General features: G+C 32.9%; 1 protein-coding gene across 1 annotated transcript; it reads left to right on the top strand.

Annotated features, from left to right (window-relative positions):
* Positions 1–256: 256 nt before the first annotated feature.
* Positions 257–12,621, top strand: LOC134718114 (uncharacterized). Its single transcript, XM_063580606.1, has 8 exons — positions 257–392; positions 1,707–2,006; positions 2,402–2,686; positions 4,557–4,883; positions 9,495–9,740; positions 10,134–10,502; positions 11,010–11,063; positions 12,596–12,621. Exons 1-8 carry the CDS (start codon positions 257–259, stop codon positions 12,619–12,621), a joined length of 1,743 nt encoding a protein of 580 aa, XP_063436676.1.
* The last annotated feature ends 1,256 nt before the right edge of the window (positions 12,622–13,877 follow it).

Below are 13,877 nucleotides of genomic sequence, written 5' to 3'. Positions count from 1 at the left end.
AAAGGTTGTTTGAAATTAAACACACTTGATTCTATCTAGTGATGGTATTTGTCCTGTATTTTTAGTCCGAAAGATAAAATTCAATATAAATCCTTCAATTTCAGTTGTGCCAGCTCTACGTCCGCCGCAAAACATATCCATTTTATCATCGAACAATACTTTTCACATTTCATGGGATCTACATTCAACAGATTTCTCTGATTTCAAAGTAGTTGTGTCATATTTTGTTTACCCGTTCAATGGTACGTGGACGGATATGAACCTTGAATCTAATATAACTGGTCACATGGTTGATACATCGAATAACAGGGGAAGCAAATATGGAATTACATTGTTTTTGAGATCGCAGTATGGTGAAAGTACCCACACAGACATAATTGATGCTCGATCTGGTAAGAAAATAGATAGTTAAAGACGAAACATACTACACATAAAACAATTAAGCATTTACCAAAAGACCTCAACATAGGATCGGGTACGATTAAACTCAGGCTTGGAATGGGAGAGCAGTTTACTTTCGTGCTATCCTTCATTTTGTTTACAACTATGAAAAGATGTATGTGTAATAACACAAAGACAGGAGTGACGAAAAAGAAAATGCATAATGACCAAGTGATACCAATCGACTCGATTTGTTGAGCATCTTCTGCTACAATGTATATATAAACATAACCTAGTGTTGTTTTAACTGTCAACATTCTTGGTTTTTGTAGCGTATCAGTTGCTTAAATGTTTTGGGTAGCGTGTTGTTGACTGCTATTGATTCTTCGTCTTATTTCAGTTTGTCATTTATTGTTTCTTCGTATTAATTTTATTTTATTTTACACTTTTGGTATCTTCTCTGTTGTTATCCATTCTTTTGATGTGTTTTATTGTTTAATTTAGTCATATGGTTAGGTACTTTTCATTAAGAATTTTCATTGGAGTTCGGTATTTTTGTTATTTTACCTCCACTTTTTTGCAATGATTATTGAATCAATTTTCATAAAAGATACAAACAACTGATGGTCTCACTTTTCTTTTTACTTGTTTGGCTTGATAAATATTTTGATTTCAGCGCCACTGATGAGTCTGATGTAGACGAAACGCGCGGTCTGGCGTACTAAATTATAATCCTGGTACCTTTGATAAATATTTTCATGAAATGTCCAACATTTATTTATTTCGTTATTCATTAATTCCCCTTATGAGTAGTGAAAACCTAATTTTACCGGTCAATCTAATTAAACGCCGATTCCACTGAAGCTGAAATCATCTCTTTGAACTTTAATGAACGATTGCTAATGAAAACATTATCCTAATTCGTGTAATTCAAATTGAATTTTAGTTAAGTAATTATCATTCAACACTAATGACAAACTATAATTGTGCTAACTAAAATTAAACCACAAAGAGTCCTGCTGACACTTATAGGACACTTAATTGAGATCACCCCGGTTTTATTAAGGTTCGTTTCGTACAGTTTATAGTTTTCTATTTTGTGTTTTATAAACTGTTGCTTGTCTTTTCGTCTTTTGTAATGGTTTTATTGGTCTATCTTTGACTTTCGAACTTGATAGCTTTTGTACTTTCTGTCTCCTATTTTTCTATTAATTCAGGCGATGTTATATTACACGATCTTGTTTACCTCAAACCTTTGTCACAAGCATTCATGATAGCGGTTATAAGATACAATGTGTTGTATTCATATCTTTTTGTTTTCACAGCATGCGTAAACAACGTTTCTTTGAAACCACACGAAAGTTTTGTTTTGGAATCTCAAAACAATGAACAAGACACATTGTGTCAATGGAACATAGACGTGGGATCAGACATTTTCTGGCTAAAAATATCGACCAATCATAATGAATGTACAGATAGTATCCTGGTAATAGCTAACCGGACGTTGACGTGCAAACAATCTAAATACTTATCGTGGATAGAACAAACAGCGAAACTAAGAATAAGCTACAGAACTGACTCAGCAATCGGTGGCACTGGGATAAGTTTTATTGTATCAATTGTTGGTAGGTAAAGGTTAAATCAATTTGCAATAAACATTAGTTTGCACCAGCCTATTGATCAGCACTCTATTGTGAGTTTTAGTATTTCATTCCTATATTCATCTGTCGTATATTATAGTTAATGTTGAATTATTAGAAAAAAAGACATTTTCTCCTGACATGACCTTAGTCGAATGTAGCACAATTTAAAGTTTCAATATTTCCAAGTCTTATGTCAAAATTCATATGTCTTGCATCTTTGAATTATTTGCACTCCCAGTAGATGCATATTGAGCTGGAAAGCAAACATAAGATAATGTCAAAATACCGAACTGTACTTCATCCGACCTCTGGTAAAACTAACATTTTTTCAGAGATTCGATATTTGGTGATCTTCTATGTGTGTTTATTTTTGTCAGATAAACCAACGAATCCACCAGACGATATAAATGTAATAACAAGAGGTTCTGCAATCGTGTTATCATGGAAGCGTCCAAATGTTCGCCCGGAAGTCATTCAACACTACATAGTAAACTACCAGATAGGTAGCAATTCAGCAGATCATATGGTGAGAACAAACCCCAACCAAACGTTCGTTAACATAGATACAGCTGAAAGTCAAGGTCAGATATTTGCCTTCAAGATAGCATCGGAAACTAATGGTGGAGTTGGTCACTTTTCAAAAGCAAATTTTATTCGCGCAGGTAAGATAACTTGATACCCATTCGAATATACACCAGACTGCTAATAATGCATTTGCTAATTGTAGATTTGATTTTGTTATGACATACGGTACTATTCAAACAAATAACATCCCTTTGTCAATGGTAGACTGATTCTATACCGGACAATGCAAAGCATGATGAATTGAAAGTCATCTATCGACGGTTTAACTAATTTTTCATGAAAAATAATTTCTGATGTCAAAAGTATTTAGCTTAACAACAAATTAATGTAATTAAAAGATTTAAAAACCTTAAAGATTACTCACATTACGCACAGGTAAATTTGATCTTCCTGCTAGCTCTCCATTGTAAATAATAATTAATGTCCCTCATAAGGGGACAACTAAAAAAGGGATCACTCATTACAGGGTCAATTACGAGAGTTGACAAATAGACTATTGAAAGACTAAAACCTAAAATACCAAATGACAACTTGAATTAAAACTAATTTACAAAATATATACACAAAAAACAACCTAATGGTAATGTAACTTTGTATATAAATAAAGTTAAAATAGATAGCATAAATACAGAAATTCCCTATAGTCATATCAAAGGGGTTATATTTATATATTATCTACTTCAAGTTCAGTTAATTTGATGGTTAGGGTGGAAATTTCTCAAATTAAGATATCTAATCGTAATACTAATTTATCGTAGGTCATGTAGAAACATTCGTCCGTTCATGAATATCAGCTTTTGGTTAGCAAAACAGAATTCTAATAAGTTAAATGAGACAAGACAAGAGTGTTCTTTGAAGAGAGTATCATCAGTACAATAGTCAGTGTTTTTGCGACTGACATGATTGGTTGTGTATAGGTTTTTAAAGCTCTTAAATGTTCAAAAACTAATAAATCAACATTACGGTATTGTAATACCTGCTGCTATTTTGCAGCAATACACTGAGAAGTGGTTAGAAACATTCGTCCGTTCATGAATATCAGCTTTTGGTCAGCAAAACAGAATTATAATAAGTTAAATGTGACAAGGCAAGAGTGTTCTTTGAAGAGAGTATCATCAGTTCAATAGTCAGTGTTTTGGGACTAACATGATTGGTCGTGTATATATTTTTAAAGCTCTTAAATGTTCAAAAACTAATAGATCAACATTACGGTATTGTAATAGCTGCTGCTATTTTGCAGCAATACACTGAGAAGTGGTTAGAAACATTCGTCCGCTCATGAATATCAGCTTTTGGTCAGCACAACAGAATTCTAATAAGTTAAATGAGACAAGGCAAGAGTATTCTTTGAAGAGAGTATCATCAGTTCAATAGTCAGTGTTTTGGGACTGACATGATTGGTCGTGTATAGGTTTTTAAAGCTCTTAAGTGCCAGTCTTTGTAAGAATCAGGCAATTTAGGTAAAAATTAAAACATGATTACAAAAAACCCACCAAGCTTATCATGCTATTTAAAACTAACCATCATCCTGAGTTAAAAAGTATTAGTCTTTCGTTTGTGTGTGTCTGGTAATATCAAATAACTTGGTTAGAAAATTGGTTAGAATGATAGCAAATTACAAAGTTATCTCCCCTTATTCGTTAATTTCTAGTGCATTCCAACCAAATTGTTTTTTCTATTACCAGAACAGAAAATGGAAATGAATGTTTTTTTTGTGCATGACTAATATTATGAACTGAAATCAATGTCAAATTGGGTGGGTTTTTTGGTCATGTTTTCACCACTGCCTGATTCTTAGGCAGACTGGCACTTAAATGTTCAAAAACGAATAGATCATTGACGTTCACTGTATTGGTTTGAGCGTTCTTGGTGACTGTAAATCAAGAAAAGCGCTAATAATTTTCATTCTCACAGAGATATGCAATATATTTTTGTTTTGTTTTTCAGCTTGTGGTGTTACTAAATTCATCTTACAAAGACAGTCACAAATTATTATTTTCCCTGGACATAGCCAGGCTACATATCTTCCAAATGTCCAGTGCACATGGTCTTTCAACACGAGTGCTTCTCTTTGGTTGAAGATTAACATCGATACTCTGAATTTAGAACACTCTGATGGATGTAGGAAGGATTATCTCCAAGTGGGAAATTCTCCATTTTGCGGAAGGTTATACAATAAAGAAATAGTTCAACGTAGTAATACGGTCAGATTAACGTTTGTTAGTGATGGTGATATTGGTGGAATTGGATTCATACTCAGTGTTTCTGCTGTAGGTAATAGTAATATTATTTTGAATTTCGAATCATAGAAAACTAACATTACCTATAATTGCTTATAGGTAATACATTCGAATTTTGGTGGAGTGTACGTTGTATAATTGGCAATTAACTCAAATCTTCTTATTTTTTTTATACAGGAGAGATATGGCATCTATAATCTGATAAAAGATCACAATAAACCAATTTGCACTCTTTTACACTATCTCGCGATGTGCATGAGTTCTATTATCTACAATTATAGTTTATGCCTGTACAGCACCAGTTCCAGCAGAATATGCTTTGTTTCAAACATGTCTATCTCCTTAGATGAAAAATTTAGGAACATTCCTTTTACATCTCAGCCATCTTATAGTCGATTTTCTTTTCATCAGTCATGAGATTTGTAAATCCTGACTCTTTTCCTAACATACACCAATAGCGTTTGTGGTTATATTTTAGAGGAGGGCAATTTATTACATGAACTTGTGGTTATGAGAATTATCATAAAAGATGCCGATTGGCTGAAGTTATAAGTCGTAACTAGGAAAAAACCAGACTCAATACTGTTACAAAACATCACACAGACAAGCATTACGTACTAAGTAGAGAACTTGGGACGGAGCAAGACATTTGTTGCCAAATATTGTATTAGAATTCAAAGTCTCGTTGCACGGTGTAAATACCTCATATTTAAATCCAAAAATTGCCAAGAGTCATAACTTATAGTCCATCAGCTGGTAGGGCAAAAATTCAGTTCCGTGTTACACCCCAGGGTACCGCAATTTTTTGGTATAAATTTAAAGAGTAATATCTGAAGAATGTTTTAAGAGGTGTTAGACTTTTGAAAAAGTGTCCAAAAGGGGTTAAAACGGGACTTATTTCAGGGTATATAAAAAGTTTGTTTTGCACACTATTGCAGAAAAATTTAAAAATAACCAAGTATTCAGTACTTTACTTTTTATTAAATGGGACACATCATATCTTATTAAAACGCAGGCTAATTTTTAACTATTTTTTAAATCGTAGAGGACCAAGAAAAAAGGAAGAGGGTCAATTTCTGTTTGTTATGCAAGTTACACTTCTGTCCATCAGCTGGTAGGGCAAACATTCAGTTCTGTGTTACACCCAGGGTACCGCAATTTTTTGGTATAAATTTAAAGAGTAATATCTGAAGAATATTTTAAGAGGTGTTAGACTTTTAAAAAAGTCTCCAAAAGGGGTTAAAAGGGAACTTATTTCAGGGTATATCAAAAATTTTGTTTTGCACACTATTACAGAAAAATTTAAAAATAACCAAGTATTTATTACTTTACTTTTTATTAAATGGAACACATCATATCTTATTAAAACGCAGGCTAATTTTCAATTATTTTCTAAATCGTAGAGGACCAAGAAAAAAGGGGGAGGGTCAATTTCCAAAAGTCATGATTTTGAATGAAAAGAAGCATACGTTCTAATTTTCTTGATAAAATGGTATATTGTTTCACATTGAAACATACAGCATAAAGTATATAAAGGCTTTTAACAAAAAATTTAAAGATAAGAAACAAAAACAACGAGAATCAACGACAAACACAAACCTAAGCAACCAGAAATGCACTATTCTGTCACAAATTTATACATCACAATCATGAATTAACTCACATATTAAAACACACAAAACTGTCAGGGTTTCTAAGTTTTTTTTTTTGTTTTAATTTAACAACCGCATCGCCACATTTTAAGGTCACGCAGAAGGTCAATCCATAGAATCATCATCAGTTTGGGCACCTGCATCTACCGAATTATCATCTTTTCCATCATCTTCATCGTCATCGTTAGCAATATCAACGATTTGATAATGCTTATATCTACAAGCTTTCGAGCATTAACATACAGCTATCTGTTCAGGATAAACCTTGTTGAATACATGAACATCTTTTTTTGGCACAACCAGCTTTACATGAACAGCACATCAGAATTACCAAAGCATCTAACGATGGTGGTTGGTCTAGCAAATTGATACTGATCATAGCGCTCTAAATAATCCAATCATAGTTGTTTGGCAACAGACCAGTGTTGTGTTTGAGAGCAGATTTCCAAATCTTCGTCTGAAAGTTGGCTTGTTTAATGTGCTTTAACATTGCATCTTTTGCATTTCGAAACGTTCTGATCTTTATTTATCGATATTTTTAATTTCGTAGCCATATATAGAACACGAAAACCTCTCGAGTGTTTTGAAAACTCTTCGCCAACCTCTTCCAAGGTTTCACCAAGATGGAATAGACCTTCTGAAAACTCCACATAACGTGTCAAAAAGCCGAATGCTTTGCTTTTTTTCTTTACCAGACAAAACACTTACTGAATCACAACCTGTATTTGTGCGAAATCCTGGCAGTTTTCTACAAAAATTCTAACCATGTTTGCACACATTGATTGCACATTTAATAATCTGCATTTGGAGGATGTATATGTCAGACTTACAATGTTAGAATTGATATGCAACTATGAAAATAGTAAGCCAATACTTCTACAACAGTGTCAGAAGGTTTTTTAACTATGGAGTCGTAACCTTTGTCAGCTGCATGTTTTTGCATTTTATTAAGAAACATTTTTTATCGGCTGCTTCCTGTTTGATTATAAGCTTAAGCCATTGTACGCTATTTCATTTTCAACATATATTTTGTGGCACATACTTCCATGTGATATCATGTGATACAAATAAATCAATACATTCAAGTGTAAATCTATAGGATTCTTTACTCTTTTAAAACAAAAGAATTCAACAAAAGCAACTTTGTTTCCCCCAACTAACAAACATTTCTTCCATTCCCAAGAACACGATTGTGACTTATCGTAATGATTTGCCCTCCCAAGGACCCGCCGTTCTAATTTCGTTATGAATATTGTGCTATTCAGTGACAAAATCAATGCGGGACCACTTTTTGAAACTAAAAGGATGGTTTTTAAAATAACAATTGCCAAATCGAAAAAAGAGCTTTGTATCCTAGTAATTGTTTGAAAAACTGCCATGTCATCAAAGATCCACATGCTTTCCTAAGGAATAAGCCTTTTCTAAAAGACCACTCAGGACAGGTTTTAATTTTTCATTACATGTGTACAATCAAAGTTTGCAAGAGACATTGGGAGAGGACCTAAATCAAACTGGAGAGCCTATCGCACAACCAACTATCTTGTCTGGGCTATGACAAGCAGGCGACATTTTTTTCATCTGCTCTCAATGTTTTGTTGTTCTTATCAGCCATTAACTGCTTGCCTTTTATTTCCTTTTTCAAAAATGTAAGCAATGATTTTCTTTTTGGTGTTTTGAAGATATCGGTTGACTTTTGAATAAGCCGTTCCGTAATGAAAATTTCTGAAGCTAATTTTCCCTTTTCATACACGTTAAGAAGGTCGCACATTAATTCCGAAGAAGCAACAGAACCCGAGAACAAGCCATTGTACTGCTCAGATGTTATAATGGAATTGGCCAGCTCTGCAGTGTCTGAAACAATTTCAAAACATCAAATTCGTCTCGCTTCATTCGAGATTTTTGGAATTCTTTTTGGGCAGATGTTTCAGGGTTAACCATTCCTACCAAGTCTAGACATTTTAATGATATTGAAGCTCTTTCATGTGCATTAAACAACCAACGTTTATCAGAATCTTTATTTAAACTGAAACCAACAAAGCCATGTTTTTGTATCTCTAAGAAACCTAAGAGAGTAAAAAGTATTGCCAAACCCCACAACTGACTATTTGACGTTCGTTCAAAGCGATGTTTGTCGATTGAATGACTTAACAGCTACAACACAAAATGTTATCAAGCACACCTTTATTGAGTTCGATAGAGTGCACCTTTTCTGAACGCAAACAAAATCACTTTAATTTGTATTTCTTTCATAAATATTTCGTCACACATTCACTTTATAAAATAATTTGTCTCACAAAAACATCATAAACCAACAATTAAATGTGTGTTTTCAGTTCTAAATTGATAATGCTTATGTGTGAAAACATTGTACATGTTGTATACTGAATCAAAGACGGTAATTTGGTGATTTCCGGTATTTCACGAGTATTTGCAAGTACATATATTTTATTAAATAATTCATATTTTAGACGATATATAAATACTGCAAATGATTCAAACATTGCATAATGATTTATTCTCAAGTTTAATTAGCTAAAACGGGTAATTGTATAACGAATTTCATTATGAAAGGTGAAAATATGCCTTAATTTGGACCCTAAAAATCGGATTGTTTGTAATGTAAAAAACATTTCATTTTAAACAAAAAATCTTCCGAGTTACATTTAATATGATAAGTTTTGTATCTCTTTAGTTGTTTAAACCTATACTTTATTTTTTTTAATCGCTTTATATGAAAAAAATTAATTACAAATTACTTAGTCGTGATTGCTAAATGAGGGGACCATTGGAAGGGACGTTTTTAATCCTCTTTTGGACACTTTTTTTTTAGTCTAACACCTTGTATTTTATCAATAAGATAATGAAGTTGAATTCTATCAAAAAAAATCGCGGTACCCTGGGGTGTAACACAAACTCCTTAACTAGCGCGCTTTTGAGAACTAGCTGATGGACTATTACCTTGAAGACCATAATGCTTTCAATTCTAATTTTAGGAACACCCCCAGACAAACCACGAAATATATCAATAAAACCAGCATCGTATGGTTTGATAGTCACATGGAAGCAACCTTTATACAAAACAGATTTCATACAAAGCTACAGTTTGTTTTATGAGCATGAATTCACATCGAAACCAGTTAAAATTCTGTTAACAAAACAGCAGTTTTCTTATGTAGTTGATACAACAAAGTATCCAGGAACCAGGTTTGAAGTTTGGATGATGACCAATGGAGATGGAGGTACCAGTTCGGAAACAAGTCACGTGTTTGCATTTTCTGGTACACGGCTAGTCTCTCTTATATATTTGCGTGTATTTTAGTCTTTAAATTCGTCTTATCGTACTATAAATTAGATTTGAAAAAAAACATAAAATATATACTCTTTAAAAAATGGACAAATTTGGTACATATCAACAAGAAGCATTTTGAATAGTATATCTATGAATAATACTCAAATTCTAATTAACCATCACATCGTCTGAAAGCATGCGTGTTTATCTCGACAATGGCAGAACCTGGAATCTTTGGTGAACGAAACCAACGATATTTATAATTATATTTAGCTTCATTTTCAGTATATAAAAAAGTACAAAAACTGCAGTGATAAGTAGAATTCTTTTTTTATCATTTCAGGGTGTGGTGGAAATATAAATATATCTAACATAACCTCTTTCATTATCACACCATTCTATGGAAACTGGTGCCCGCGTGATGCTTTCTGCAAATGGCACGTGACTTCACAATTCAGTTTTCTTTTGCAAATTATTGATGTTAAATTACCTCAATCAAATTCGAGTAGTTGTGATCATGTGACTGGCCAGTGTGGCTACCTGACTAACAAATGTGATCGTATAACACTGGAAATTTCTAACAATGGTAAAATTTGTGACCAGCAGGAACTTATGAAAACTTATCTCATTCATGAAAAAGAGGCTGATATTTCTTTGACAGCACGTGACAACATAGACAAGATTAAGTTATTCCTTAAAATAAGTACCAGTGGTATGTTTTTCTCTCTGATTTTCTATATGTCTTGAAATGTTCGATTGGAAATAGTTCGTCAGTAAAAAAAGTTTGATTTCTCCTGTCAACCACGATGGGTATTGGACAAAGCACTTAATTTCTCATGTAGGTTCAAAATTTTTATCTCCAACCTTGCATACATTTGTTTTATTTCGTTATTTGCATAATAAGTGTTTGGCTTCCTGTAAACTGTTTCTGGAGTATCTTTTCAAATATTTTATGTTTGTCATAATTTTATGTTGCGACTTATAATTTGTTTGCCAAGTTGTTTTTATATCAAAAAGGTGAGGTGTCGTCTATATGGTCGACTTGTAAACGGCAATCTACATTCAGACCGTATAATCAAAATATGCATACCATGAGACTTGGACGAAAATTTCACTTGAGGCTTCGATGAAATTTTATCGTTAAGATCTAAATGCATGTGCAGGTTTCTTGTGATCGGACAATTTGTATGTGCAGTAACTGTTCATATTTTACTTCCAGAACTGATGGACACAACATCCCCAGCAAGAACAAAGCAACCAGTGTCAATTTCAGGTAAGTCTTTCATTATTTGACTGTACACTAGTTCTACTATTATCTTTTATGGCTAGTCATCATATAAAAGTTATCTATTTTTAAATTAGCAAAAGTGAACACCGAAAGATAGCTTGAAACCGGATGAAATATTATCTATTCAAAATTATTGTATCAGTTGACCAGAAGTAGTTGCTAAAATCAAGGGGTTATAGATGAGGTAATGTGGTAATTTTTTTAAATTTCATGGTCACAAAACTTTGATTTTTTCGAAAAACTAAGGATTTTCTTATCCCAGGCATAGATTACCTTAGCCGCATTTGGCACAACTTTTTGGAATTCTGGATCCTCAATGCTCTTCAACTTTGTGCTTGTTTGGCTTTATACATATTCTGATATGAGCATCACTGATGAGTCTTATGTAGACAAAACGCGCGTCTGGCGTACTAAATTATAATCCTGGTACCTTTTATAACTATTAAGGGGTGATATAAAGCTGTTTTATCAATGCTTATCAAGCCCTTATGAATACAAAACAGAAATAAAATTATATGAAGCATAGAACATAATTATGGAAAGGATTGAGACAACAAAATTTAAAGTTGATGTAATGAAAATATCTGAACGTGCAAAAGTATTTTAAATTGAATTCACTGGTAACTTCTTTAAAAAAAAATTCTGCAAGGTTGGAAAAAAAATCAACACGAATAAAAAAAAACACATGATCACAAACTTTTCAAAGACATATTGTCAAAAATCCCGAGCTTTTGCTAGTCACGAAACCAGGTTCAACTCAACATGTTTTCTTAAATGTCCTTATGTTGTTTTAAACAGCGGTATACTACTGTTGCCTTTTTTTTAAGATCAAATGAATTATAGGAACTGTCTAAAGTCAGCTTTGGTTAAAAAAAAAAATCAACACATTAATGCTATTCTTCGTCCAATTGTTTAATTCTTTACTTAATTAAACTAAAATTGAGTTTCTTTTATTTTAGGTTGCAGTCAGTATATTTTAAAAACATTTGTGTTACTCACAATTGTTATTTGTCATATTTCTATCAAGTAGATTAAAGCTTTGACAATAACCTCATCTTAGTAAAGAAAGCCTGTGCTTCAGTATAATAAAATTGAGAATGGAAATGGGGAATGTGTCAAAGAGACAACAACCCGACCATAGAAATAACAACAGCAAAAGGTCACCAACAGGTCTTCAATGTAGAGAGAAATTCCCGCACACCGGAGGTGTCCTTCAGCTGGCCTCTAAACAAATAAATACTAGTTCAGTGATAATATTGATTGATTGTTGGTTGCTTTACGCCGCATTAGCACAAAAAGGCTATATCGCGGCGATTCAGTGATAATAAGTCTACCATATAATAAAAATATACAACGTATGTGAGAATAACAACATTTTACCAGAAACAAATAAATCTTAAAATTGTCCTTGGATTTCATAATGGACAGAAAATGATTGTCTTTACATCAATTTGTATTGTTATCGACCCCCTTTTCTGATGTCTTTTACAGTTCTTATAACCGTTCATATGTTACAGGTCATCATCTTTTGTTAAGTGCGTAGTGTTTTGTGGACTTTTATATCAAGTTGAAGCTGTACCTTGACCTATAATTGTTTACTTTTATAAATTGTTACTTGAATGGAGAGTTGTCTCATTGGCACTTATACCACATCTTCCGATATCTATTTGTTGCCTTTTCGTCGTCTTGTATTTTTTGCCATGTTGTTGTCAGTGTCTTGTGGAAGTAAATGTGTCCCGTTTTTCTTCAGTCTAGCGGAGGACATATTATGAAGTCATTCTTTCCAATAGTACAAGAGAAAACAGCGATGAAAATATATGTTTGACTAACGGATGGACAAACAAGGTGATATTAAGTTTGCCCCATTCCTCCATGCAAGATTGAGCATCGGTCAAAAAATGTGCTGTCTAATAAATCAAAGGACTATGGGTAATTTTATTTTTTGAACCAAAAATAAAAATATCGCCATTTCAATTGGTTGGAATTCCATTGTTTGATGCAGGAGTTTAGACATTTCAGTTTGAAATTCAAAGCCAATGATGCTTGTCATTTTGTTCTACTTTTTAAATTTATGTATTTTTACAGTTATTGTCCTCTGCAACATGAAAATGATTAAAATCTATGTTTTAATATATAATATAGTTCCTGATTATTTTTCTGAATGAATGTTATTGGATACTAGTAGCCTAGGCAATTTCATGATTTTTTTTTTTAAAGTTTTCAAACAATGAAAACTGGTGCTAAGTGACTTTGTCAGTACAGAAAAAGCATAGAGAAATAATATGACAGATTCATGGTTCGGATATCCATTTCTTTAAAAGTTGACACCACTGCACACCTCCAACTTTCAACTTTTGAGCAATGACCATCAGACCATTCTGAACTCTACAGCAATGGATTGGCTGATTGGTTATTTTTTTAGTTGAGTGAAATCAATTTCAGCACAATTTGTTATATCCTGCAGTCAAATTTTATTAGTGTATAAAGCAGGAGTATTTGAAGACAACTAACTAGCTTGGAAAGAAAACTGGCAAATGAATCCAAGACATAATGAGGGTTAGATCTCACAACCTCAGTGTGAAAAGGCAGTTGATTCGTGTAGATGAATTACCAAGAAAACTCTGTCACTTTAGCAAACAATAAACATTCATGCCAAATAAACTCATCATAGATACCAGGATTAAAGTTTTATTATTACGCCAAACATGCATTTCGTCTACAAAAGACTCATTAGTGACGCTCAAATCAAAAATGTTAAAAAAAACAAATAAAGTACGTAATTGAAGAGCATTGAGGACC

This window comes from Mytilus trossulus, chromosome 5 (genome assembly GCF_036588685.1).
Source record: "Mytilus trossulus isolate FHL-02 chromosome 5, PNRI_Mtr1.1.1.hap1, whole genome shotgun sequence".
In the NCBI taxonomy this organism is placed as follows: Eukaryota; Metazoa; Mollusca; class Bivalvia; order Mytilida; family Mytilidae; genus Mytilus; species Mytilus trossulus.
This window is presented reverse-complemented; position numbering and strand designations above follow the sequence as displayed.